The following is a 24,828-nucleotide window of genomic DNA, read 5'->3' as shown; positions in this document are numbered from 1 at the left end:
CGCGCCTTCTGTCCTTTGTGGAGCCCGCCGGGCCTGCGGCGGGCGAGCTCGGGGCGGCGGCTCGCTTCACGGCGCTTCCGGCAACGCCGGCCCGCTGCCCCTCGGCGCCGGGCACCTCGGCCGGGCCGAGGGCGCCTCGCCTGGTCCGGCTTCAGGAGGGCGGCGGAGCGGGACCGGAGTTCGGCCCCGGCTTCCTGGGCGCCTCGGTGGGCCCCGCCTCGGCCCCCCGCCCCCGGGAGCCCTCCGCTGAGGGGACATCGCCGCCCTGGGGGTCTCTTAACGCTCGGGAAACTGGTTGAAACCTCATTAATCTCGGGGGGGACGCATCGGTGTGGATATTGCTGTTAGAACTCCTTACAGGAAAAAAAAAAAAATCTTTAAATACAGCAAGGGAGCGCGGAGCCCTCCCCGTCCCGTGCAGCGAGCGCTGGCGACGCAGGTATTGCTGCGGCCGTGCAGTGCATGGGTTGTCTTTGCAGCCGCTGTGACGCCTGGGTTGCCATTAGCCCACCTCTTTCCGTGCCCGTTAAAAGCTGTTGCTCTTTGTGCACCTCACCTGCTTGTTTTTTCTCCTCCCTGTCTTTTCTGCTTTATTTTTGTTACTGCTTTTTATATTTACTCTGTCAAAGCCATGCAGGATGGCTTAGTTGCTTAATGGTAAGCTGGTCGGGGAGCAGGGAGAATAAAGTTGGTTTTAGCCAGGTATGTGCGAGCAACTGCCCAAAGGTTTGTTTGGGAGCAGAGAGTTCATCAGCTGGCTTTCAAGGAGCAATGTTGCACTTTGCCTGTAGCCAAAATAAACGAGTTCATGTGCTGCCTTACCGTGAGAGGAGACAGTCCAGATATTGCAGCATTTTAATAATCGTTATTTTGGAGGTCTTGCAATAATAGCAGTGTTAGGTGTAATTCAAACATAGCATATTGTGGTTTTTTTTCTGTTCTTATTTCTGTCTTTCTCTGTTTTTGTCTTTTTTTTTGCTGTTTTTATACTTGAAAAAGTGGGCTCGCTCTTGTGAAATTCTAGGTTCTCCTTTGCAGCATGGGCTGTCCTCACAATGTGAGCCCTGGAGGGGTACGTCCCTAAAAACGAGGACTAGCTACTTTGTGATTCAGTGTCTTCATTTAGGAGACAGGGTAATTTAACTCGCAGAGATACTGTGGAGGCAGGTTAAGAAATATCCGCGTGTAACCAAATGAGCTGCTCCAGTTTTATGTTACCAGAGAACTGATGAATTAGTCATTTCATTATTACAGACTAATAGACTGAAATAGAAGCAACGTAGAAAGGTAAAAATGCAAAGCCCTTGTGTTTATGAGTTTTTGAGTAGAATCTTTAAGATAATAGGAGCACTTAAAAAAAAAAAAGTCACTGAGTAACGTTTTAGAGGACGGAAAAGCCTTACTCTAAAGTTCACTGGTTAGATATTTCAGTTCTTGAGGCCAGAACAAAAATGCTTGAGAAAGTAACTCAGATCTTCTGTGTTGTCTAATTTGTATGCAGAATTTGACTTGGCTTTGTGCAGACATAGTTGTTAAAACAAAAATGTTGGGTTATTAAATGGGGAATAATGCCTCTGTCTATATCTTGCACTTTTTAACATGGTGCAACATGTTCCGGTGCATCCGAGGCATGAGCTCTCTGAGCTGCTGTGTGGCAGCCTGTCAGACGCTGGGGTGAAATTCGTACTGAGTTACAACTTGGACCTGTGGCCAACTGGGGGAGTTTCCTTACGGAGGCACCTGCTTGTGTTCCCTCTTCGGGATGGGTGCTGGAGTGGATGGGTGAATGCTTTCACCATGTATGGCAGGTCTAATCTAGTGCTTATTTTAAAATGTATCCTTTTAAAAACTCACGCGTGCTTGTGTTGCATAAGTTAGCCTTTTGGTTGTGTTTAAAAGGGGGAATTATTCAAGCATATTTGGTTTCTAAAACTTTAGAATAAGTGTTAAGGGTATTGATGCTGCAGGTTTTGTTCTTGTGATGGAATGAAAAGCTGTAGGAATCTGAACCTAGGTCTATGTGTTTTATTAATACGAGATACTTCTGCTTCAGAGTTCTTGCATCAGTCTTGGGTTTGGTGGTTTGCTTTTTTTTTTTTCCTTTTAACTTTTATCTGTTTTCTGCGTTAGGAGGTTTCTGAGGCACTGAGAGCTTCCATGTGAGTTTTGTGCCAGTATGTTCTTGTTTCTTACAACACACACATTTATTGACATGTCTGTGCAGCAGCCACAACAAAGAAAAAGCTATTTGCTCTGAAAACAACCCCTAGTTACAGAGATGCTGTTCTAGATGGCCAGGCCCAGTGATAACACCAGCAGAGATACAAGTCCTGGGGTCAGAAACTGGGACGCAGGCAGAAGGCTTTTAAAGTGAGTTGACTCAGTGAGGCACCCAGGAGAAGGTAGCGGAGGCAGGGTGATGGGAGAGCAAGGGGAAGGAGAGGTCTTCAGCAGCCAGGCACCATGTATTAGCATGCATCCTAATGAATTGTGTTTCTGCTGGCAGTTGGGAAAAGGCAGCCGTGTTGCCAATAGAAGGGGGTTATGGAGCTTTCCCTTCTTTTTCTAGAAACGTAGTTGCTGCGATCGGTTCTGCTCTGTTCTTGTCAAAGCAGAGGCGCTCTCTTGGACTAGGAGAGAGATTCAGAAAGACTGCAGCAAGCTCAATTTTTAGTTTTCCAAGGAGGCACCTCCTTCCTAAATCTAAACCAAATTTGACTGTCTAGCCCGGAACTTTGAGAGAGCATTGTAATTTTACAATGAGAAGGTTTCTGTACCTGCTGTGGTAGTAACAGTAACTGAACGTACCTTTTCAGTTAAGTTTAACACTGCAAACGCTGAGGTTACCACTTCCTCTGTGAAGTGCAGCACTGATGAGAACTAATCACTCCAAGCACTTGGGTGCCAGGCTGAGCTACCAGGTTGACTGTCAGAAATGATACAGTCCTCTTAATGCAGCACTTGGCCGGTGCTGTAGTGATTCTGCCTCTCAGCAAGGTCAGTTTGACCAGGAGAGCACCATGGAGGAGACCACCTCTCCTGTGAGCTTTCAGTATTTGCAGGACTTTACGTTAGACAAAAATCAGTGTCTTCTCCAGCCTTCTGGCATAGTGAGGCCGTAGGGCAAGGGGTGCATGTGCGTGTGTGAGCAAGAGGGGAAGCTCTGGACTTCGATGTGGTGTGAGGGCAGCTGTGCTTGTGCAGGGGGACGGTAGGCAGTAGGTGGGGAATAGGAAAGAAGTCCAGGGTACTCACCTTGTGGCAAAGGGCAAGAAACCCTTGGGCAAGGCACTGGTTTTGAAGGCAGGATGATGTGGCTAATGTCTTTTAGCAAGGAAGCACTGCAGGGTTTCCTGAAGGCCTAAGGATTCTTATTGTGCTTCGCTGTTTGGAATTAGGGTGTCTTGACGTTGCTATGTTGTAAGATTTTTAGAAAGCTCTTACTTGCATTTAAATGCAGGTGGTAAGAGGTAGGGGATGTTTTCAGGTGAGAATGTGAGATCCCCTAGTGACCTACCTAACTGGGGCCCAGATTGCCAGGTGTAGATTGAGCTCACCGTTTATATTCAAGCCTTACTTCACTGCTCAAGGCTTATGAGATCTCAGAGTGTGATTTCTCATAAAGTTGTTGTACCTTACTTTAATTGAAAATACGCAACTTAGTGCTTGTATTTTGACTGATGTAGTGGACAGTGTCTGTCACTGAGAGCTAGAAACGCTGGGTTTGGTCCCAATTCTGTATCTGACTTGCAAGTTTTTTAAGTTGATCATTCTTTCTGTTTTCTCAGCTTCTTTCTATTTGCCCAGCTGGGAATGGGGATTAATCAGGCTTTGAAAATGTCTCACGAGGAAGAGATGTGAATGTTAGGAACATGCCTTAAAATTGACAGGTTTCGTTTTTGCTGTTTAGATAAATTTTGAGTGATTGGACGCCCTGTCTGTGAATTCACAAAAGCAATTCCTTATGCTTTTGAAAGGCTGAGGCTATGGTATATTGAAATGCTTCAGAAATTGGTGAAGCTTCTTTTTTTTTCTTCAGGCAAGAGAAGTGGATTTTGAAAATCTCAAATTGATGTATCTAACATTTGTCCCTAACTTTCAAAATGCTTTTAAAAATCTTCACTTCAGCTGCTAATGATGTACTGGTGCTTAGTACTGATTTAATGAACACACCTTACTAGGGAAATATAATATTTTTAAGATTCCTGGAAAGAATTGGGTGCTTTGTATAATAGGTCGTCATCTCCCAGAAGATCTAAGCCCAGCACTGGTGCTGATGTAGCTCTGGCAATGACAAGTTTGCCCAAAGTTGTATGCTTAAACAGCATGAGTTTGTTACTGAAATACTGGATGTTGTCCCAGCAGATATGTGGTTACTTGTTGCCAACAACTGTACTATGTTTGAATCTTTGGTTAGGGCTGTTCTCTTTGCCAATTCACAAAAATTGTTTCCTATCTTTAAAGGAGTTATTTTGACAAGATAGGTTTAATTCTTTCTGATTCTGTAGTTTTGTTTCGAAGAAAAGCAGCTGTAGGAAGGAACCAACATGTTAGGGCAATGGCGAGTGGTGATTTAAAAGTGTTGTATCGTGTTAAGAAAGGGATTTAACATAATGTGAACCCGAATGAGGGCAGCTGGCAGGTGTATTAAGGGATGGAAATACACTAAAAAGCCTTTCCCATTCAACAACAACTTTTTTTTTTCCCTAGGTTTTCTGCTTCCTGTTTAGGTGCTGGATGTTTGACTTGGTGTGTACCCAACAGGAGTTTGTAACTGTCAGCGTACGTAGGCTTTCCCGTAGCTTCTTTAATGAGTGAAATTAGAATTTTGCCCAATAACATGGGGTTTACTTTGGCAACAAATGTAGTACTTCCTACTTTAAGTTGTATTTGTTCTTCCTTTACAATCATTCTAGAACTGCTTTAACTAACAGAGGTATCTCTTGGACAAGAGAGAGAAAAGGCTGTTTCTGGAAGATGCTTTTTAAAATCACCTTTGAATGTTTAAGCCCTTTCCTCTTGAAAAGGTCTTCGATAAAGTGAGAACCTGGAGGAATGAAAATGAAAATATCTTTCCCCCAAGTCTGTCTACTGCAAAAAGCCACCCTCTTTTAAAGGGGTCTTCTGGGGATTTGGGCTTCACTTATCTGGAGGTCAGACAGAAGCTGGCTGGGCAGTTTCTTGCAGAAATAGCTCATTGGAAGGGGCTGAATGGAATGTATGCTTCAGCTTGTGTATTATCTGCTTTAGGGTGTAAAAAAAAAATTTAATAAGTTTTGTTAATGTTTTAAAGTGAGAAACTTTTAAGATTCCAAAACATTACTTAAAAGGTAAAAGGAGAAGAAACTTTCAACTTTTTCTTCTGTTTTAAACCATTTGTCCTATCAGGAATTCATAGGACAAGGAATTAAAACATTTTTCACCTTTTTGCTAGGATTCAGGATATCAGAATTGAGGAAAAACAATTTCTGGCCCAATTCCAGGTGCTGCTGAAAAGAGCCTCTTTGGAATTTAGGAGGTCACAGAAAGGATCTCCCTCTCCTGCTACGGGCCGGTCACATCAGTCTGACAGCCCGGAGGCTGCCTAAATTGCCAGCAGCAAACACTTGCTGAAGGTGCTGGAGGAGAAAGGACCAAAGGGTGAGAACAGTCATCTGTACAGAGTCCCAGCTACATGTCCATAAGCTCTTTTTGGCCAACTCACACGGAAACGTTCCTCTAAATGTGCACGCTAAGGCGGTTTTCCCACCACTGTGTTGGTGTGCCGTGAGTGTTCAGAGGGATGCTTTCTCGTTCAACAGTGGCTACTTGGTATACAGAAAGTAGCAATGGGGTTAGTGGTCATCTCGGGCAGCTTCAAAACATTTGGATCTTAGTTAAATCTTATTCTGAACCTGGCTGACTTCCTGCATGATCTCGGGTGGCTGTTACTGTGTTTGCCTGCTTTGGGCCAACAGATTGATTGCGGTTGATGAAATACTTGATGTTTTATACTAGTGTTAAATAAGCTGAGTGCTTGCGATTTTTACCAGGACGTTAAGTCCACTTGCTGTGACTAATTTAGACCAGAAATATATAACTGTAAGGGTGCTGCTTGATTTTACACCTAGATAAATATGCAAACCAGCTGTTTGGGTTGGAGGGGGAAAGGAGAGGATCTTGCTCTCCCCGGCCCAAAACAGTTGTTTCTACTCACTCCGACAAGCTAGCACTGTGGCATCCCTGAGTCTGTGGTGATCTGCGTCAGGGAACTAAATTGATGGAAAAGGAATCACTGATGTTAAACTTGGCTTGAAAATTTTGCTCCGTGATCTGATGCTAATGGCCCAGTTTGCAATAGCTGGAGAGCTGGGTGTCTGGCTTTCTTGCTCTTTCTGCCTTTTTCACGTGTGTTTCTGAGCTTTTGGGAATGTTACCTCAGATCAAACACAAAATGAACAAATGGGTGTTTATTTGTAAATCTCATCGCAGAATACTAGCATCATTATCTGTGGCATAGAAAATAGGTTTCTAATGTTGTTAAAGGATTTATTGCTTTGAACGAGGCCTTTTTTTTTTTTTTTTCAATGTACAAAATGCTAGCTGTCACTATTACAAAAATGAATTATGTGAAATGTTTGAGTTGGGACATTATCACCAAGTGCGAAATACTTAGTAGAATCTTTTCTGCTTGTCTCCTTGCTTTTTCCACTCAAGGGTGCAAGTGAAGTCTAGGATTTTCAATGATATTTAGCAACAAGAACAGTTAATTTTAATCTGGTGCTAACATGCTAAGGCTCTTTGATACTAATGTCCAAGCTTATGAAGTAATTCTTTGTGGTAAAGAGGACCTTGACTGCCACAGTCGGGAAATTCGTGCAAGTACCTCCTCCTGATTTTTGTTTCTGGCATGTTGCAAAGTATAGGGCAGAGCATTGGGATGAGGACTGTTTCGCAGTAGCCAATGTATGTGTTGGCAGTGCTGGTGACTCATTGCTTTTGTGAATGCTGCTTTTTCTTTCCAGCCCTTCTAGACCTATTTGCAGGGACTTTATTTATGTGATATAGTACTGTTTTGATTTTTGTTTTGTTTGGTTTTTTTCAGAGGGGATCGGTGTTGAGATTTTTAGATGTAGATTATTTTTCCAGGTAGCTGTTGGAAATGGAAAATAAAAATTCAGAATAGTTCAATACAGCTGGTTTAGATGCTTTCTTCACAAGCAGGGCTGTGAGTTTTAGTGTGTGGTTGTGATGTCTTTTATTTTCTTATTTATTAATAATTATTCCACTGTAAAATATTTTACTTCTGAGAGGCATAATTTTCATTCTTCTTCGCTTGTTGCGTGTACGCTGGAAAGTTTTACAGTCTCTTTGCAGCGCAAGCAAATGTACTCATGCGTGGTAAAACTGGATTGAGTATTACTCGTGGAAGATGTTAAGACACCTGGAAAACCTATATGATAGCACATCCACAGCGATATTACTAGAGCTTGGAGCATCTAATGTAATAAAGTTTTAGTGTCTTAAAAAAATAAATCAGAAAGATGGGTTGGGGAATAAACTAAAAGAATGAAGGATAAGTGAAAATACCAAGATGAAATTATTTTTAATTTGCTTTAATTCATGGTAGTGATGATTTTGTTACTCCAGCAAAACAAAATTTGTATTAACACTAACAGGATTTAAATTATTTTTTTCCATTCCCTCATTGCTGCTAAGAGATACTTGTCAGACACACGGTTGGCACTGACTTTTATCTTGTAACACTTTAAGCATGGCTTGTTCAGGATCCTCCTTGCCCTGGTACTGAAAATCTTTGGAAGTTAGTCTTTGGCAGTACTTTTCTACCAGGTCTTATTTGGCTGAGTGACTGGTGATGGTTGTACTTTACTTCCTTAGCCCTTCCAAAGCCCATGGGCCAAAGCGAGATGCCAGCTTTCTAAATTTAAAACTGCATCTCAACTGGAGAAATCTCTTTGTTTCAAGGATCTTGGTCAAGACTGAAAATAGATGTACCTTGTGTTCCATGTCACTCTGATTAACAAAAGCCATCATGCTTCCTACGCCGCTGAAACAGCTTTCTCTTCCTAACCCTTAACAGTTTTGTCATTTTGTCAAATAACTTGTCAGTAATCCTCAACATTTGGGGTCTTAATTGTCCTTTCTCTTGTTTATGTTTTTAATTTCTTAAATGAGGTACGGGTATCATCAGTGCTTTCTTTTTGGCTTCACAAGTACTGCCTATGTGCTCATACATACCTGGTCAACAGTGGATGATGGGCCCTTTTCCAGTGAGCGGTGTGGGGATAGACTGGTGGCAAGTGGCTGTTCAAACTGATATTTTGTGGGCTCTCTTTGCTGCCAAATTTGATAGAGATCTTCACCTCTATTTTACTGTATTGAAATGGCTTACTGAAATTTGCTTCCTGTTTTCTTAACAGAATTGAAAAGACCTGAGAAAATTTTCCCTTAGATGACAAGCTCTTGGAAAGTTGACCACTTCTAAAGGTATTATATTAGGGTTAAATTTTTCCATAGTTATAATAAATTTCATGAGAGGAGAATTTTTTTTTGTATTAAAAAAAAAAAGTGTGTTTGAATTTTCATAATCACAGAATTTCTAAGTCTTCCATGCTCATTTGTTGTCAACATTATCTTTCTTTGAGAACATTTTTTGATTTTCAGATTAGTCATTAGGAAAAAAGTCTCTTTGATTCAGATTCAATAGCTAACGGTATTGTAAATTAAACAGAGGAAGACTTGGAAGGCATAAAATTGTGCTGGGTCAGGCTGTTGATGTGTCTCGCTCAAGGTACTGCAGTGTCTTCTTGACAGATATCAGCTTCAGTGTAAGGATTTTCTTAAATGGCTTTTTGGGGCTGGGATGTGGCCCAGGACTTGCTTCAGCTGCTGTCTGCAGTACCCTGGTTTTGCAGTACCTCCAGATGAAGGAGTAGACAATCAGAGTGATGCCTCCCTGGTATATCCTTCATCTTCCTGCAATACAGGGCTCAGCTCGTGCTGAAGATGCTATAATGCAAGTCTTCAGTTCTTGTGTTGATGGGACAGCATAAGCAATGTCTGTGTTCTGTTTTTTCATAGATTATTATCATGCATCCTTTGCAATGGAATTAGAGCCCCTCAGATAAGTGGGATATTTCTTATTTCTATTAGAGTAAGTAGCTTTAATTTTTTTGTTGGGGTGGTATGCATGTATGTGAGGACCTCGTGGATGACAGCCTCTGTTTCATGGATGAGTTTGTGTTTTGTAGATGGTAGACATTAGTCTTTGAGACCTGTTTTATGTGAGTTCAGTCTCATCCTCACAGACATCTTCAGCTGCTTTATAATTGCACAACTGTTATTGGAGGCAAGATAATAAGGTAGAACTAGGTTTGAGAACTGTGTCCTATTCGTATGTAAATGCCTGAGCCTCACAAAACTGCATTTTTTGAAGCTTTACTCTTGCTCTGTAATGTTTCACTGAAATCTTGTCATTCTGCCCATAAGAATTTCACTCATTCTTTATTGTTGTCTTTAACTATTTAACTGTCTTTAACTATTGTACATAGTTATAATATGTGGAGCTGGAAGGGCTACTTAAGTTTAAACTTCTCCAAGTGCTGCAGTACTGCAGCATCCTTGCCTAGACAGCCCAGGCCTTACAGCTTAGCTGTGATAGCTGAAATACTAATAGTATAAAACACCCCAAGGAAACACTTTGAATAATAATTTCAGTAGGATCACATTTACAGTTGCTTAACGTTTTGTATAAATTGTTAAGCAACCTGATAGATAGATAGATGCCCAAAGACAACCTGTCACCAGCGATAGAGACCTTTCACGCAGTTTGCTCCCTTGTATATGCTTCAGTGTTAAACTCCTGTCATAATTTGTACAATGACACAAGTAGGGTTTTAAAGTCTTTTGCAGCTTTCTAAGTTCAATATTATGTTTTGTCAACTGTTAAAATAATATTTTAACTTGACAGCTTCCTTTGGAAGCTCTTCTGCTTCATAGGATGCTGATTATCCTGTGTTGTAATTTTCACAGTCCTTTTGTCTATTCAGTTGGTAACTATGTTCTTCATTTTTTATTTTTATTTTTTAAAAAGTATTTTGCTCTTGAGTTGTAAAATCATTTTTTGTGGTCCTGGTGCTGCAGCATCCTATATAAACAGTCGTAGGTGGCTAGAGATAATTTGTGTCTAGTTCTCCATCAGTAAAGCAGGGATATAGTAATTTCCATGAAGTGTGCTAACATAAAATGGTAGGATGTATTACATCACTTTGAAAATTTGATAAATTTGTTTGCGCACTCACAATTGGTGTTTAAACCATTGTACATTTATTTACATAATATATGTTTAGGATATTTTTATCATACATTTGATTTGTGAACTGTAAGAAGCATATGTAGTAGTAATAATACACAGAAGTTGTTCTTTTAATCTTTTTCTCCCCCCGCCCAGCTTACTGACTCCTATAGTTGTCTTGTAGGCTTGGCAAAAATTAGTTTCCACATCAGCATACAAGGAGTAAAGATGTGTTGTTTTTGAATTATGATGCAATTTTAAGCTTTTTTGGCTGATTTTTTTTAATATATTTTGATTTGTAGCTTGTGTACCAGTTCTAGTTGGTTTGGATTTGTTTCTTCAGCATTTTAGGTAAAAACCTGCTTATAAGTGAGAAGAGTGGGAGAATGACTTAAAAAAGAAAAAAATAGAAAATTAGTTTAAAAACTCATTCTGGCAGCCAGTTTTTTGAATGCAAATTGTTCTTTCCAGCTCCCAGATGAGTTCTTCGGCTCCCTGAAAGACATACAAGAATGTTTGCCCAAATATCAGGGAATTGCTGCATTAATATGTTGCTTGTATGTGTGCAAGTAATTTTAAAGTAGAAAACCTACAACAGCATGCAAGGCAAACCAGGGCAGTGTCATAAAAAGAGTACTGGAGTGTGAACAGGGGTGAATGATTTACAGAGCCAATTTGCCTTGCTCACTTTTCCCCATGTTGTTCTAGGTATTACAGTTCGCTGTTTTTCTGTTGATGAACACAGGTCTTCATGTGGGAAATTTTATGTGCATAGAGATCTTAGAAATTAATGTTGACTTGAGCTGCAGTTTGTGCTTTTTGTACTGTTTATTGCCGTTTGAAATAATGGGGAAAGGATTGCCTGCGATGTTGTGCAATGACTGCAGAATTTGGTTGTATGCCCCATCTAAATACCTTTACCTCTCCTAATAGAGTAAAATATGCCAGGAAAAAATAGGCTAATCACTTGTCTCTTTGTATAAAATTTGTAAAACTTTAAACTTCAGCAGTGTAATCAAGTTCTCTCTGAATGGGACAATCTTGAAACACTTGTACAAACTAGCTGTGGGCAGAAGTAGTGTTAGTGAGGTTTTGTTGCTGAGCTCTGGGGCGTGTTTTACTAAGATCTGATGCTATCCTAAGTCCTGAGCTGCTGTTGGTAGAGAAATATTGGGGTGACCCTTCCTGAGTGTGTTGCTTTCTCATTGATTTGGGTTTTCTTTTGTTTTAATAAACTGACAGCCTCGCTTCCAAACCCATAGGACACCCTGCTTCCCCATCAAGATCTATGGCTGGCTATTGCTAACTGTTTGCAGGGAAACTAGTTTGCTGTTGTCTCCTGTTCTCAGTTTTCCTCCAAGTAGCTGCAGCAGTAAACACTGCTTTGTACTCTTCCTGTTACCAAAAGCAGTCTAGCTGTGGTGGCGGGATTATCAGTGTTACTTATGTGGGCAGGACCCTGGGTAGGGGCGAGAGGAAAAAAAATGTTAGTGGCAGCAGTGCTATCTGCAGCCTTGGACACGACTGCACTGATTCGTATTTGTAGGTTATTCTGGCAACAGTGACGTCTGGAAGCTGTGTGTGTGTTTCTAAGAGGGCTTAAGGCTTGCACAATTTGTGCATACTAGCCAAGAACAGCTTTCCCAGCTAGCGGCAAGTGAACTTGCCTGGTGCAGAAGTGGGATGCTGAAGGGAACTCTCCTCGTGTAGGAATGTGAGTGTGTGAAGAAGTCATTGTACTGGTCTGTCATGGCACAAATGGAATATAGTTCTCCCAGGAGAAAAGATCTCTAGTTTTCTGCATGGTGCTGCTAGAATATGCATAGGAAATCAGTTATGTCTACCCAAGCCATCTGTTTGGCTTTTTTTTTTTGCCCTTTTTTTTTTTGTTTGGTTTGTTTTGGTGGGTTTTTTTTTTGAAAGACCTGTTGCTACGCTCAAGTGCTTTTTGTATTTACAGATCCTGCATTTGATTTCTTGTAGACTTTGCTCTTTCTGGCTGAATTTACATTCAGTGTGGGTATGAAGAAGTAAGCGTCTTGAGCTTGGGTCTGTTCACGTAGGGGTTTTGGCAAACTGGTGAACTGTTCCAAGTGGTTGTGATCATCCGGGGGGCAGGGCTATACTGGTGTTCACTGGTGCGCACTGTGGCTGGGAAAACCGACTCGGAAGAGGCAGAATTTCCCATCGTGGCATTTTGTGCCAGGCTGGCACTGTTTTACAGTGCTGCAAGAAGAGTCAAGGGTTTGGCCCCCAGGGCTGTTGAGCTGAGCTGAAGTTCCCGCTATCCGCTAGCGGTAACTGCAGTTGAAGCAAGCCTTGGCCAGCCACTAGAGAAAAACAAAGAGCTCTATCCTGAGTGTATATGAAAAAGTTTTTCTGGAGGGAGCAATTTCTCTCTTCTTTTCCCTTATTATTTCTTTTTTCCATAGCTGACATTTGACAGCTTTACCAGTGCGATGAGGAAGTGACGGATCCCTTAATCTTGGATTCTTTCTTTTTTTTGCCATCCTGGTACACGCTGCGTGTTTCCTCTTCTCTTTCCAGTTAGACCTGGACCTCTAATTTGGATGGGTAAGCCACGGCCTTGTCTTGCTGTTGCCCAATAATATTTCCAGAGGTTAAAAAAAGCCTTTGTTTTCTATTAGAGCTACTAATGATCTCTCTGCACAACACCAGTAGCCTGACATTTTTAGAGCTATATCATTGCTCTATTGAGTGGTGATTGTCTAGGTTAAACAGCTGTCAATGCTGTTAGAAATATAAAAGTGCACAAAGCTGTGTAGGTGCCTCGTGCAGGGTACCCTTTATTCAAATAACTTTTGCTCTGGAATGTGTGATCCCTCCCTGCCTGTAAATGCCAGGTTTAATTAAGAGAAAATCTCAATGATGAGATGCAGACTTCATTTTCTTTTTTCTTGTAAACTTTCCCTACTTGCCCTTTTCCCCATTCTCCTTTGATCTTTAGAAAACCTCAGCTCATGAAAATAAAGGCTGAAAAGTGTCTTCTAGTTAGTGAAATATGAGTAAGCACAAACACCTTGAATCATGGATTTGCATGCAATGTGCATGCTGCAGGCTGTCTTGTCTGTCTTCAGTTGACTCAGGTTTTTAAGTAGGTAGAGAAGGGGTAAGTAATTTCCTTGTTGAGGGCTGAATAGGCTTTTTCAAACACCTTTGAGTACATGTTATCATTATGCAGCATTGCACAATGGTTCGTTGAAGGAAAACTGTGGCTGTGGGCTGTATAAAATGAAGTGTGGCCTGAATTCAGCTGGTAGGCGGTAACTACCCAGCCCTGCAGCAGAGGGTGGAAATCAATCCCTCTTGATTTAATTCTTCCTCCATCGTGCTCTGCGGACCTGCAAGGGCTGCCCCTTGGAGCAAGGTGGGAATGGGCGTCTGTGGCTGTCAGCTCAGCCATCTGGCTCGTTTCTGTGCGCTGCTGTCATCGGCTGGCAGTAATGACGTCGTAGCCTTGCTGAGTGAGTTTTCTTGCCAAACTTAGGGGAAATGGGAAATAAAGGCAGTTGGGAAGTGACTTCTGAGGCTCATCTGGTCCCATCACCTGTGGTGTTTGAGCTGTTTCAGAGTCAGTAAAGCAGAGAAGAGGTTTCTAGCTCACTTGTGGTAAAATATGCCATCACAGTTCAATAGTGCCAAATTTATTTTATGAAGCAGAAATGACGATTCAGGTGGGAGTTAATTGCTATGCATGGTTTAAAGGGAGAAAGTGGATGTATCTCAAGACTTGCAGGTGGCTGCAGTATATGGTGAAGTCAAGTATCATTGATTTGCTTAAATTTTCTGTGCACTAATAGGCTTTTACCAGGACCCTTGCACATCTTGTCTCTAATCTGTGCCTCTTCTGATTTTTCCCCGTTGATGTCTTTTTCAATCACAAAACATAGCTGACAATTAAGAAATTATATACCCTCCCCAATTCAAAAAGTCAAAAACTGAACATTTGGGAGAAAAATTTGTCCTTACCAAGGTTTCTGCTATTGCTGTATCATTTCTTTCGCTATACATACAGACTTTGTGAACATGATCTGCCAGTTTGGAAGGCTGCCAGAATCTTAGAAGTGTAATCTTTTTCACTTATTTTTATCAATGATTATGTGAAAGTTGTACTTTATTGTGCCTGCACAGAGGGGTCAGGATGACTTAGCCACAAGCGCTGCGTGGTGAAGAAGTACTAGCTGAATTACGCTTCTGTGTGTGTCAGCTGTCTGGGGGATGAGAAGGTGATGTCTACCACTGGTTGCTTCTAAGAAGACTGGGATCAGTTTTTATTTCTAAAATGACATTTTTGCCGACTGGTTGCTCGTTTTCAGTGCAAGACTTTGCACATCTGCTAAGTGCCTTAAGGAGTAAATAGTTGAATTGCTTTAGGTTGTAATGTACTTTGGCAATGGGTTTGAAGGATGTTTTTCTTTAGGAAGCCTTAGTAACCCTTTCAAATACCCCATGAACAGGACATTTGTCTTCTGTAACTTGGTTCACGGAAAGCACATCTCATTACAGTTTTGGGGACACCATCCCTTCTTCTGAACAAAAGATAGTTTCCTTTCTGCTTTCTTTATTTCTTCTGTTAGACCATGCTTTTTTCCTTTTCCCCCCCAACTCTCTTCTTCACTTGGCAATTAAACGGCGGTTACTTTTCTCTGCTATGTTTTCCCTTCTGTTTGTGTGACTCAGCAAAAATCATAAGGAAATTGTGGGGTCAGAAAAAGACAAAATGGAAAGAATTTAGCTGGGTATGTTATATGTGTCATCCAGTCTCATTTTGCAAAAGACTTGACGTTCTCCTATACTATCGGTAGAGTGGGAGTATTATGTGTGGCCTCTGTCACGTGTAGCAGTAAAGGGAAGATAGTGAGAAAGGACCTGTTTTTAAACTTCATGGTTGTAGCCTTGCTGGTTGAAGGAGGCAAATGGTGCTCATGGCTGTTAATTTTGCAAAAAAGACGCTGGTAATTTATCGTCTCCATTAGTGGGTTGGCCTTGCCGAGCAGTCAGTTTGGTTAACGTGTGTCCTTGCATAAATCTTAATGAAAAATTTATGTTTGACAGGCTCAGATGGTTTTTATTTCTGTTTTTTAGCTGTTTTCTCAACTGCATCATTTGAAAGGGGCATCTTGCTTGTTTATGCTTGTAAATTAGGGAGATCTGTGCTTGTTTGGAGTATCTTAGGTTATCTAGTTTCCTAAATAAAAATAACTGATAGCTTTTGCAGGTATGTGCTTTGGCATTGACCAAATACTTTTATCTGAGACCCCCTAAAGCCGGAAACAGATGTTTCAGCAAGTCCCGTGGAGATTGGTGCCTGCCTTTTTAGAGGTGGGAAGGCTCTGAGAGCTGCGTGTTGTACTGGAGCATCTGCACGTGTTTTTAATAACCGAAGGTGGAACAGATTATCCTGCTGGCTCTTACTGGCCATTATCAAGGTTACTTTTGTTCTTGCTTTTGCACAAGTCCTCTTTTGGCAGGCAGAAGATCTGAGACTGCGTTTGCCAAGTCTGCGAGAAAGTAATTCTTTGTCTGCCATTGCTGGGTTTTTTGCACAACTTCTCTGAGTTGAAATGAAGAGATAAGTATTTTCAGCCTCTGAAGGTAGTCTCATACTGTTCCAGAAAACTCCTTTTTGGATCTGATTAAATAAATCTCATGGATCCAAATGCTTCAAATTGGAAAGCAAAACATCCAAAAAGATTTGTTTTGCTTTTCATGGAGAAGACAGTCTGAGATTTGCTGGTTCTGTGAATTTTTCCGCAGCAGTGAAATAATTTCAAATAGATGAGCTGCTGAACTAACATGCTGTTAGAGATGGGGCAGGAAGTGAGCTGTGGCTAGGTAGCACCATCTGAATAAAAACTTGTCAGAAAGCTGCTTTCAGCTAATCCCTGGGAGGAAGTGAGCTATAATCAGTACTAAGTGAGCTAATCACAGGAAATCTATTGCTCAACAGGAGCCTTTAAAAAAAAAAAAAAAGGGGGCGGGGAGGGGGAGAGAAAGGGGGAAAGAAAAATGCCCATGCTGACGTTTCATTCTGCTTTTTGTACTCCAAAATCTGTTTGGTCCAAGAAAATGGAATATCTGATGAAATAAGCAGCCCTCCGATCTCCACTTAAAAACTGCACAACGTATGTATCTGTTTGCCCTCTTTTCCAGAATAATGAAGCATTAAGTCTCATCTCCTCCAGTAAGGTGTTTTTTCAGGTATTAAAAGGTGGTGGTGTGGGGAGGCTGAGGATAAGCTAGCTACCAAAACCACTGGAGGCTTGGGGTCAATGTACTGGGAATGAGTCGCCAGAAATTTTCAACAAGGACTTTTATAATATAAACCAAGAGTGGGACATGCCTATCTTAAATCAGGCTTGTTACACCACTCTTTTCTTGGAGCATCACACGCTAGCTCTTTTATTGTATTATTTTTAATTACTCTGCACTTTTTTTCACTTGACATCTTCTGTCTTAGAGATTTGTTTGTAAGACATCTATTTTGCTATTTTCCTCTGCTCTGGACCTGGCCGTCCCGGATGCCGTTCTTTGTGTGTGACAAATGTTGCCAGTAGCACCCTATAAGGCTCTACAGGAAGACAGCAAATGACAGCCACCGCCATGCAGATTGCTGTAAGGATAACTTTCTTTTCTCAACCCTCGTGCCCTCTGCTAGAGCAGGGACAGGGAAACACACTTACCATCAGGGCTTTTTTCACTTTTGATCTGTTCTCTTTTCTTCTTCCATTCCTTCTGTCAGACAACAAATAGTTCTGCTGTGTTGCTTTCAAGCACCATGCCTGCTGTCTGTGTCCATGGCCGAAATGTTCTGCAGTTCTCCTTGCAGCAGTTCAGGTGGTGTCCCAATAAGGTCCTGCAGCTGTAGTGGCACATCAAGGATTATGATTTCAAAAGCAAAGTGGTTATGTTTCTTAATGCATTGTTAGCCTGAAATATGTTACTTCTGCTTTTTGGTCAGCCCTGCAAAATAGACTTAAACTTGATGTTTGTGTTGCTCCTTCTGTGTTACATTGCCAATAATAAATGAGTTGAGTAATTTTTACCTGCAATAAACAACTGAATTCAGTTTGCAGCTCTGTGAGTCTCCTGTCAGGGTATGTACATACAGAGGATTTGATTTATTTCACTGATTTAGTTCAGGCTCCTCAGCAATCTGTTGCTTAAGTGGCAGTGTAAAGTCAGGATATTGTGTGCCAGGAGTAGGACTTTATGTGCATGTTATCAAACAGCTCTGAGCTTGATGTGTGGTGGTGGTTTTTTTCCCAAGCAGTAGTTAAGTTTACTTTTGCATCAAATCCCAGGCAGTGCAATAAAGATGCAGCCTAGACTCCTCAAATACATTAATTTGAACATCTTAAGAAGACAAATTCAACTCATTATGATATGAGAACTTTATACACCAGCTGTTTCATTTGACACATGGCACCATCTTCCTACCCCTGCTCTGGGCCTTGCAGTACTACGCTGTAAGACTGATGTGTATGCATTGCATAATGCATATTTAAAACTTAATCTGCTCAAGTCCAAGTGCTCCAGGAAAAACGTGACTGTGCGCTACAGCAGACAGGAAAATTCTTGTCTTCAATTTCATTTTATTTCCCTTTAGTCATTCTGCAAACAAGTTTGAGAGGAAAAATGTTTGCCCTTTTTAGAAGTCAGAGGAGCTAAATAGCAGCCCTGTGGCAGAGAGGGGCCTCCGTGGCGGAGCCTGCTGCCAAACAAGCACACCGCTTCAGCTGGGATGGGAGCACGTGTCAGCCGTGATACTGGTCACGAGGGAGGCCGAGGGAGCCGGGACCGGCACAAGAGCTGTATGTAGGAAGTTCTTCAGGAAGCAGCCCCGCTTTATGCTCACACAAGGGGGAATTGAGCGGGACACACACACACACACACCCCAAAAAAACCCGAGTCAAAGCCAGAGCACTCAGACTAATGTGCTGCAGCAGTGCGTGTTCATCAGCTTTCTGAAAACGCTGCTGAATTCTTACTTTACTGTCCAGCTTTTACTCACTGTCAGTGTTATGTTTCTGGGTGTTTTCCCACCAGTGGCAGCAACAGGAACTGCTGTCTCTCTTCTGTGACCTGGGTATGCTGTAGGTTATCGGGCCCTTTTCTTCCCCAAAAGGAAGAAAGCTAGTGAGCAGCAGAACTGACTCCTGGAACATCGTTGTAAAAATGAAACTCTGAACGCACGTGCAAATTGGTCACTGCAGGTCTCTTCAGGGGCTGGGACGAAGAGGGTGGGTTAAGCTACAGAAGGAGCTTCCCTGTGCTTTTCTTGCCTCAGCCTTACTGGGCAAAGGTGGGAAGGAAAGAGCTGCACTTCTGAGGAACCTGGCTTCAGGTCTCCCACTGTTGGTGGTAAGTGATTTAGGACAGCACAGACCCCTGGCTGGCCGCTTGCTGCTGGCTCTGCAGCAGAGGAGGAGCACATTTGCTCTTCTGCTGCTGCAGTTCATTTTACCATGGTGTTTAAGGCTGCTGAGGATGAAAAGAGTACTGCCATTTTTGCTGCCCCAGTGCAGGGCAAGAAACCTTTGTCAAAAGGAGGGGACAGCTCTTGGGAGTAGTGTCATATGCTGGAGATAAGGACTGAGAATCGGAGCCTTATGGTCACCAGCACTGGTACCTGTGAGTATGTTTTGTGGAGTAAACAGCAGAACTGTTTGGAGAAATGCTTTTAGCTCTTTTTGTGTCTTTTTTTTTTTTTTTTTTTTTTTTTGTGAATGTAGTGGGTTGCAGCACTTTCCTGTGGTGGGAATGAATCTGTCTGAAGTCTGTAGTTACGTATTGTTTGCAGCTTCGCAGCTTGTCTCTGTGGTTCATTCCATTGCTTTCTCGTTCTTGTAATTAAATGTAGTGCAACTAGTGATTGTGGGGGAGTTGCCAATGTGCTTGAATACATTATTATTAGTGGTGTTATCTTCACTGGCAAAGATGAAAGTGAATCCCTTTCCCCTGATTACGTCCTCTTCTGTATATTCCTTTGCTGCTTCTGTCATCTTTCTTCCAGATTTAGCATACTTTTATGAGGTTGCTCAAACTTAGGTTAACCATTTTAGTAAATGTCTTTCAACCAAGCTAAAAAAACCCCCACCATTAATTGTGTTGTCTAATTCCATCAGAGAAATATGAACTTGACATCCCCTTTGCCAGTATACAGATTCCTGGCAGGCACTGGAAAAAAAATGAAAATTCTCCTGGTCCTTGCAATTCCCTGCACAAGCCATGATTCAGCAAGGCAGCCATGTGGGTGATGGTGCAAGAGTGATTACACCTAGCTGCTGTGAAATGAACACGCTCCTTTTCCTCTTTAGGGGTGTGAGAGAGCAGAAAAGGAGCTTCAGGGTGTATTTGCAGTTTGCACTCCTCTCCTCTCCCCGCCCCCTTTTTTTTTTTTTAAATCCCTCCTCTAGTCATTGCCCATAATGCCAAACCTCCACAGCAATTTCAAAGTACTTCCTGATGCTGTGGAAACTTTCCCTGCATAATGAAGACAGGGTAAGGATAAAGAGGGGAACTGCTCTTCTGCGCTCAGCTGTCAGAAAGAGACTAGCTGTTTGGATTTGAACATGATTGTTCATGATTGATTTTTAACTTCCAGTGATGACTGAAGGATCAGACTCCTGTTTCCTGAAGCGATCTGTTGTGACTGGAGCTGTTGTAATTTCTTTAAGCTGTGAATTCAAAGCTGCTGTGCATTGAAATGGTCCTCTGCGCACAATAGTTTTGCATCTAGCTGTTTGTTTTAACAACGGTCTTTGAAACAGCTGCCCAGAAATTATACTACTTTGTGTTATTAAATAAATCACATCTCTTAAGTTTTTCCTAAAAGCTGAGGTTTTACTAAACCACATATTTAATGAGCTTGAAGGGTTTTGTTTAATTGTCCCTCAGGTGGGAAGCCGATGCCTGAGCTCTTTCTGCCACTCCAGTCTGCTCTGCCAGCCCTGCAGCTTGTCTTCCTCCTGCAGAGCTCCTCAGCTCTACTTTGAGCAAGGTCAAGGATATGTCTGAATACTTTGAACGTGAAACAGTGATCAGAACTGCAGCTCTGAGGGTTCTGCACAGACACTGTTATACAATTTTCTTGAAGCACCTTATTTTCTTGTGGAATAGATGAGTTTGGGATTTCCATGTACTTGCTTCCAACTTGTTGCTTAATGTTTTCTTCTCTTGAGCACGCAAAGTGCTAAGGAATAATTTGTTTCAGATCAAGAAGCTGTAATACTGAATATGCGATGATCTGACTTGCACTGCTTGTGGCACTGGAAATTGAGGATTTTTACTATAGTGAGAAATGTATTTAAAAATATGTAAACAAAAGTGCAGTAAATGTTTTTTTTAAATTTGCAACCTGAATACCATGTTATAGTGTTGTTAATTCAGTGACTGAGGTCTCCAAGGGAGCTTGCGGGGAATTAGTATGGGCTTGGAGGGCCAAGTCTGTTCTTGTCCAGTTTCAGATACAGGTTGGTTGTTTATCCTCACATCCTGCTCTTGCTAATATCAGGCAGCTCAAAGAACTGCACAGATGGAGGAAGTAATAGGGTTTATTTTAGGCTTAAAAGGCTACTCATGATGTTGCTTTCTTCACATAGTATATCATTTTGGGGTTAAAGCTATGCAATATGCTTCTTTACCTATTATGGTTTATTTAGCCATCTGATTGTATTTCTTTGTTCAAAAGGAGTGCTTTCTTTACATGTCTATTCTCATTTGGATATCTAAGGACCTGTTGTGGTCCTTATATCCTGCTCTTTTTTGACATTTGATTAGCATAAGGGAAATGGGTTATGATCCCCTGTACTGCCATCACTCCAAGCCCAACTTCAGTAGGACTCTTGAATACTCTATATCTGATTTGGTGGTTCAGAGCAGAAATTTGTACATCTGAAATTGGTGGCATGCACTTTGTGCAAACAATATGTATTGTTAGGGAAGTGTTTGGAATTAAAATCCCTGTGGATAGGCTGCTCAGACTGACATGCTGTTAGATTGCAGGGTTCTTAATTTTTTCCCCATATTGCAGTGTAGGTACTGGAAAATACAGAAGATCCTGCAGATAACTTGCAACATCTGAAAGAGCAATCAGTAAGTGAATTTGGAAGACTGTTGGAGGATGGGAATTGCACTCTGATTCACAACTGCATCACTGCAGACACGTTCAAGTGTTCCAGTATTTATCGCTCCATCATCAGGCAAAGGGCTCGAAGGCAGGTTTGTCTAGGTTGGTGTTGCACAGCTTTGACCACTGTTCCCCGTCAGTCTTTAAGTAGATGGGGCAACCAGCACATGTCCAGTTTTTATTTGCACTGCCAGAACTTTTCTTTGCGCTGCTTGTGCCTCTGAAGGTATTTGCACAGAAATTATATGCTTTCATGGGCATTTGTGGTGATAATTCATTTTAATCTCTCTTGAGCTTCATGACATAAACCAGTATGCTCTTGTGCTGCATGAATTTAGGCTGCTAGCCTGCTTTGTTTTTCTTCATTGGGATCTGGCAGTATTCACTCAGTGCAACAATAGGGAATGGCAGTCCACCTGTTTTTAGTTCTTCTGCTAAGACCATGTTATGCAAGATGCACATGTTGGACAGAGGTGTTATATAGCACAATATTTATACTTTGGAAATAAGGTGTGATAATTTAGAGTGGATTTCACTGTCTTATCCTGACTCATTTGAATGGCACTGATAATGATTGCTCCAGTGGTGTGGCTGGGACTGAGTTGTGCTTTGGGGTTATGATGGGCAGCTGATAGACACCGGTAGGCCATTAATTTCCTAAACTGTCATGAGAGGATGAGGAGGAGGTCAACACAGAGGAGGTGTGTTAACTCCTCTTCCAAAGGGCTAGCTCATCATTTGAGCATATGGAGGAATGAGGGGCATATTTGTTATTCAGCTGTCATCAAGAGGTAATTTCTGTAATTCTTTCTTTGTGCTATTTACTCTGTAGCAGAGAGGCTGCCTGTTTCTTGGTGCTCAGAGAAAAATCTCCAGGATATTACGGGGAGGGAGGAAAGGCCAGTGCAGATTTTCTTGAATGTGGAATGTGTCATGTAGATACTTTGTTGTGCTGTATTTTTAGCTTTAGCAGCTATTTGTTCATCATCTCTTTCATTCCTTTTTGTTAAGGACTTGAAGAGGATTGTGGTGATAGTATATACTAATTTTACAAATGGAGAAAATGTGGCACAAAGTGGTGAAGTAATGCAAGTCCTCATTCAGAAGTGGAATGCATCCAGTGGATCTTAGTCCCCATGTTCTTTAATGTAGGCTGTATAATTCTGGTAGAGATATTCTTAATGCTACTTAATGTGGACAGTGTGTTGAATTATGACTTCTAAACATAAGTTATTCTTTTCTCCCCAAGATCTTGTCTCATGAATGACAAGAAAGAAAACATCTAAAGCTTTTAAGGGTGTTTGATTCTAGAGCATGAAGCTCTTTGGGCTAGAGCTACCCCTAAAAGATGTTATACTTATGCCTTTACGTGTACTATGCCTTTCATGTACGCAGCCTTTGTGTGAACAGATAGTAAACCAGATCTGGGAACTGGTCCACATTATAACTGACTGTTCTTTCTGACTGGGTTAGTTTCATCACTGGAAAACTTTGTCACTCCATCCCACAAATGCTGCTGCTGGGACAAATGAACGGGTGGCCCAGAAGCGGGAGGAGGAAGAGATCCACTCCCTTTGGTGGAGACATCAGTGTCTGCCAGTGCAGTGCTTGCTGAGTTCCTCAGAGTTTAATTCATACCTCCCTTCCCCGCTGGCCAACAGAAGAAATGCTACATTTATGTCTTTTATGCTCTCTTCCTATGTTAAAACACATATTTGTATTTCAGTGCTTTCACTAGCTATTGAGAACCATGTCTGACAACGGAGAACTGGAAGACAAGCCGCCAGCTCCTCCTGTCCGGATGAGCAGTACTATCTTTAGTTCAGGGGGCAAAGACCAGTTGTCTGCCAACCACAGCTTGAAACCCCTGCCCTCTGTACCAGAAGAGAGAAAACCTAGGAATAAAATCATCTCCATATTCTCTAGCACTGAAAAAGGTAAGATGCCTCTATTTTCCAAGATTACTCCTTGTATTCCTTTACTCTTCTTGTAAGTTTTGGTAGCGCTTTAGACATTTGAGTCCAGCCTGTCCAAGTGTAGGGGATTGGAGGAAGTGTTGAAAGTTGGGTATGTGTGTTCAGTGAGCTGAGATGTTCTTTCTGTTTGTGCTGGGATGTGTGAAGATGAAATGCTAAATAAGAAAAATTAAATAGCTCACTGAGGAAAGCCACCACCTCTTGCTTCTCATGTTTGCTGCCCAGTTTAAAGTAATGCATTTCCAAACAACCCTAATAAACGTTTGTGATTCCTGGGTATCATGTTACTTACCATTTTGCTACACTAAATGCAGATTTCTAGTTTAAACTGAGCACCCAGCTGTTTTGGAAGTTACTTCATGTTGATGACCACTTATGTGGTACCTTGAGGAGACAAAAAGGTAATAAAGAAATCGTGGGAGGATGCAGTGTGCATGAAGGAGACCTGGGAAAATGAAGTCCTTCTGTCTGTGTAACTGCACTGTTAGGGTTAATTGCTGGTGGGGTAAAAATCTGGTTTGCTGTAAACAAGGATTATTTCTGAGAAAAAATTGCTATAATGAAACTAGACTGTATTTGTGCTTTTGTTTCTGTCCTCTTTTCTGTATGATGAATGACTGTACAGCACTGGAGCCCTGATCCTGGTTCTCCAGGATGTCTGTATCCATGCATAACAAAATAGTGCACAGGTAGAAATATCGTCTAACATATGGTATGGTAAAACTACACAAGGATTTATAAGCCTGACCTGAAACTGCTATGCATTTTATTAGTCTCTACCAGTTAGCGTTTTTGTGATTAATATTAAGGTGCACAAGGGGAAGACCCTGCTGCTCTTAATGTCTTCTTGTTCTGCTCTTGGCTTCTTGCACCTCGTTGCTGATGTGCTGGGCAGGACTGGTTCAGTCATGCCGACACAGGTTTGACTGTTTCAAGAGACTTTGCTCCTCCGGTTATTTATTCGCTTGGCTAAGTATTTTCCGCAGGGCTGGTTTTTACTCTGTCTCAGCTGTGCGAGCGGTCCCTTTGCAGCCATGCCTCACCCTGGAGACAAACGCTAGAGGCAGACTTCCCTGTATTCAGAAGATCTGGCTTTCCATGATCTGGCAGAGTTTCTGCTCTGAATGGTGGGCGTGTTTTCCTTTTCAGAGGATGGAAAGATTTGGCCAGTGTAGCTTTTGGAAGCAGAATAGTTATTTCACAAGGTCACTTATTGTGAAATAACTGTCCATGGCTGGATTACAGCAATAGCAGTGGTGGTCTTTTTTTTTCTGGCATGGGTAAGAGCCTTAAAGAGGTAAGGAGAAGGTGAGAAGCTACTACAGGTTGGTGGCAGCACCCCAAGAGAGAGACTCCAGGCCTCTGAGGTTGGTGAAAGTGATGAATTTGGGTGCTGTCAGCTAGGT

At 41.8% G+C, this 24,828-nt stretch overlaps 1 protein-coding gene across 8 annotated transcripts in view; it reads left to right on the top strand.

Annotated features, from left to right (window-relative positions):
• Positions 1 to 24,828, top strand: part of PAK2 (p21 (RAC1) activated kinase 2) — a 46,035-nt gene that overhangs the window by 179 nt on the left and 21,028 nt on the right. The window contains exons 2-4 of one of the 8 annotated variants that reach the window (XM_087739801.1): positions 8,421 to 8,487; positions 12,727 to 12,868; positions 23,173 to 23,383. In XM_087739801.1, coding sequence (XP_087595927.1) covers positions 23,197 to 23,383 — 187 coding nt within the window. In that variant the 5' untranslated portion in view covers positions 8,421 to 8,487; positions 12,727 to 12,868; positions 23,173 to 23,196. Of the gene's footprint in view, positions 1 to 8,420; positions 8,488 to 9,081; positions 9,155 to 12,726; positions 12,869 to 16,906; positions 16,931 to 21,392; positions 21,549 to 23,172; positions 23,384 to 24,828 lie in introns of those variants that run through there. The other 7 variants (XM_087739800.1, XM_087739799.1, XM_087739806.1 and 4 more) reach the window with 7 other exon arrangements.

The sequence above is a fragment of the Nipponia nippon genome, unplaced genomic scaffold (assembly GCF_047370975.1).
Source record: "Nipponia nippon isolate SJK-2023a ecotype South Korea unplaced genomic scaffold, ASM4737097v1 scaffold_7, whole genome shotgun sequence".
NCBI lineage: Eukaryota > Metazoa > Chordata > Aves > Pelecaniformes > Threskiornithidae > Nipponia > Nipponia nippon.
Note: the sequence above shows the minus strand (reverse complement) of the source record. Positions and strands in the feature narration are given on the sequence as shown.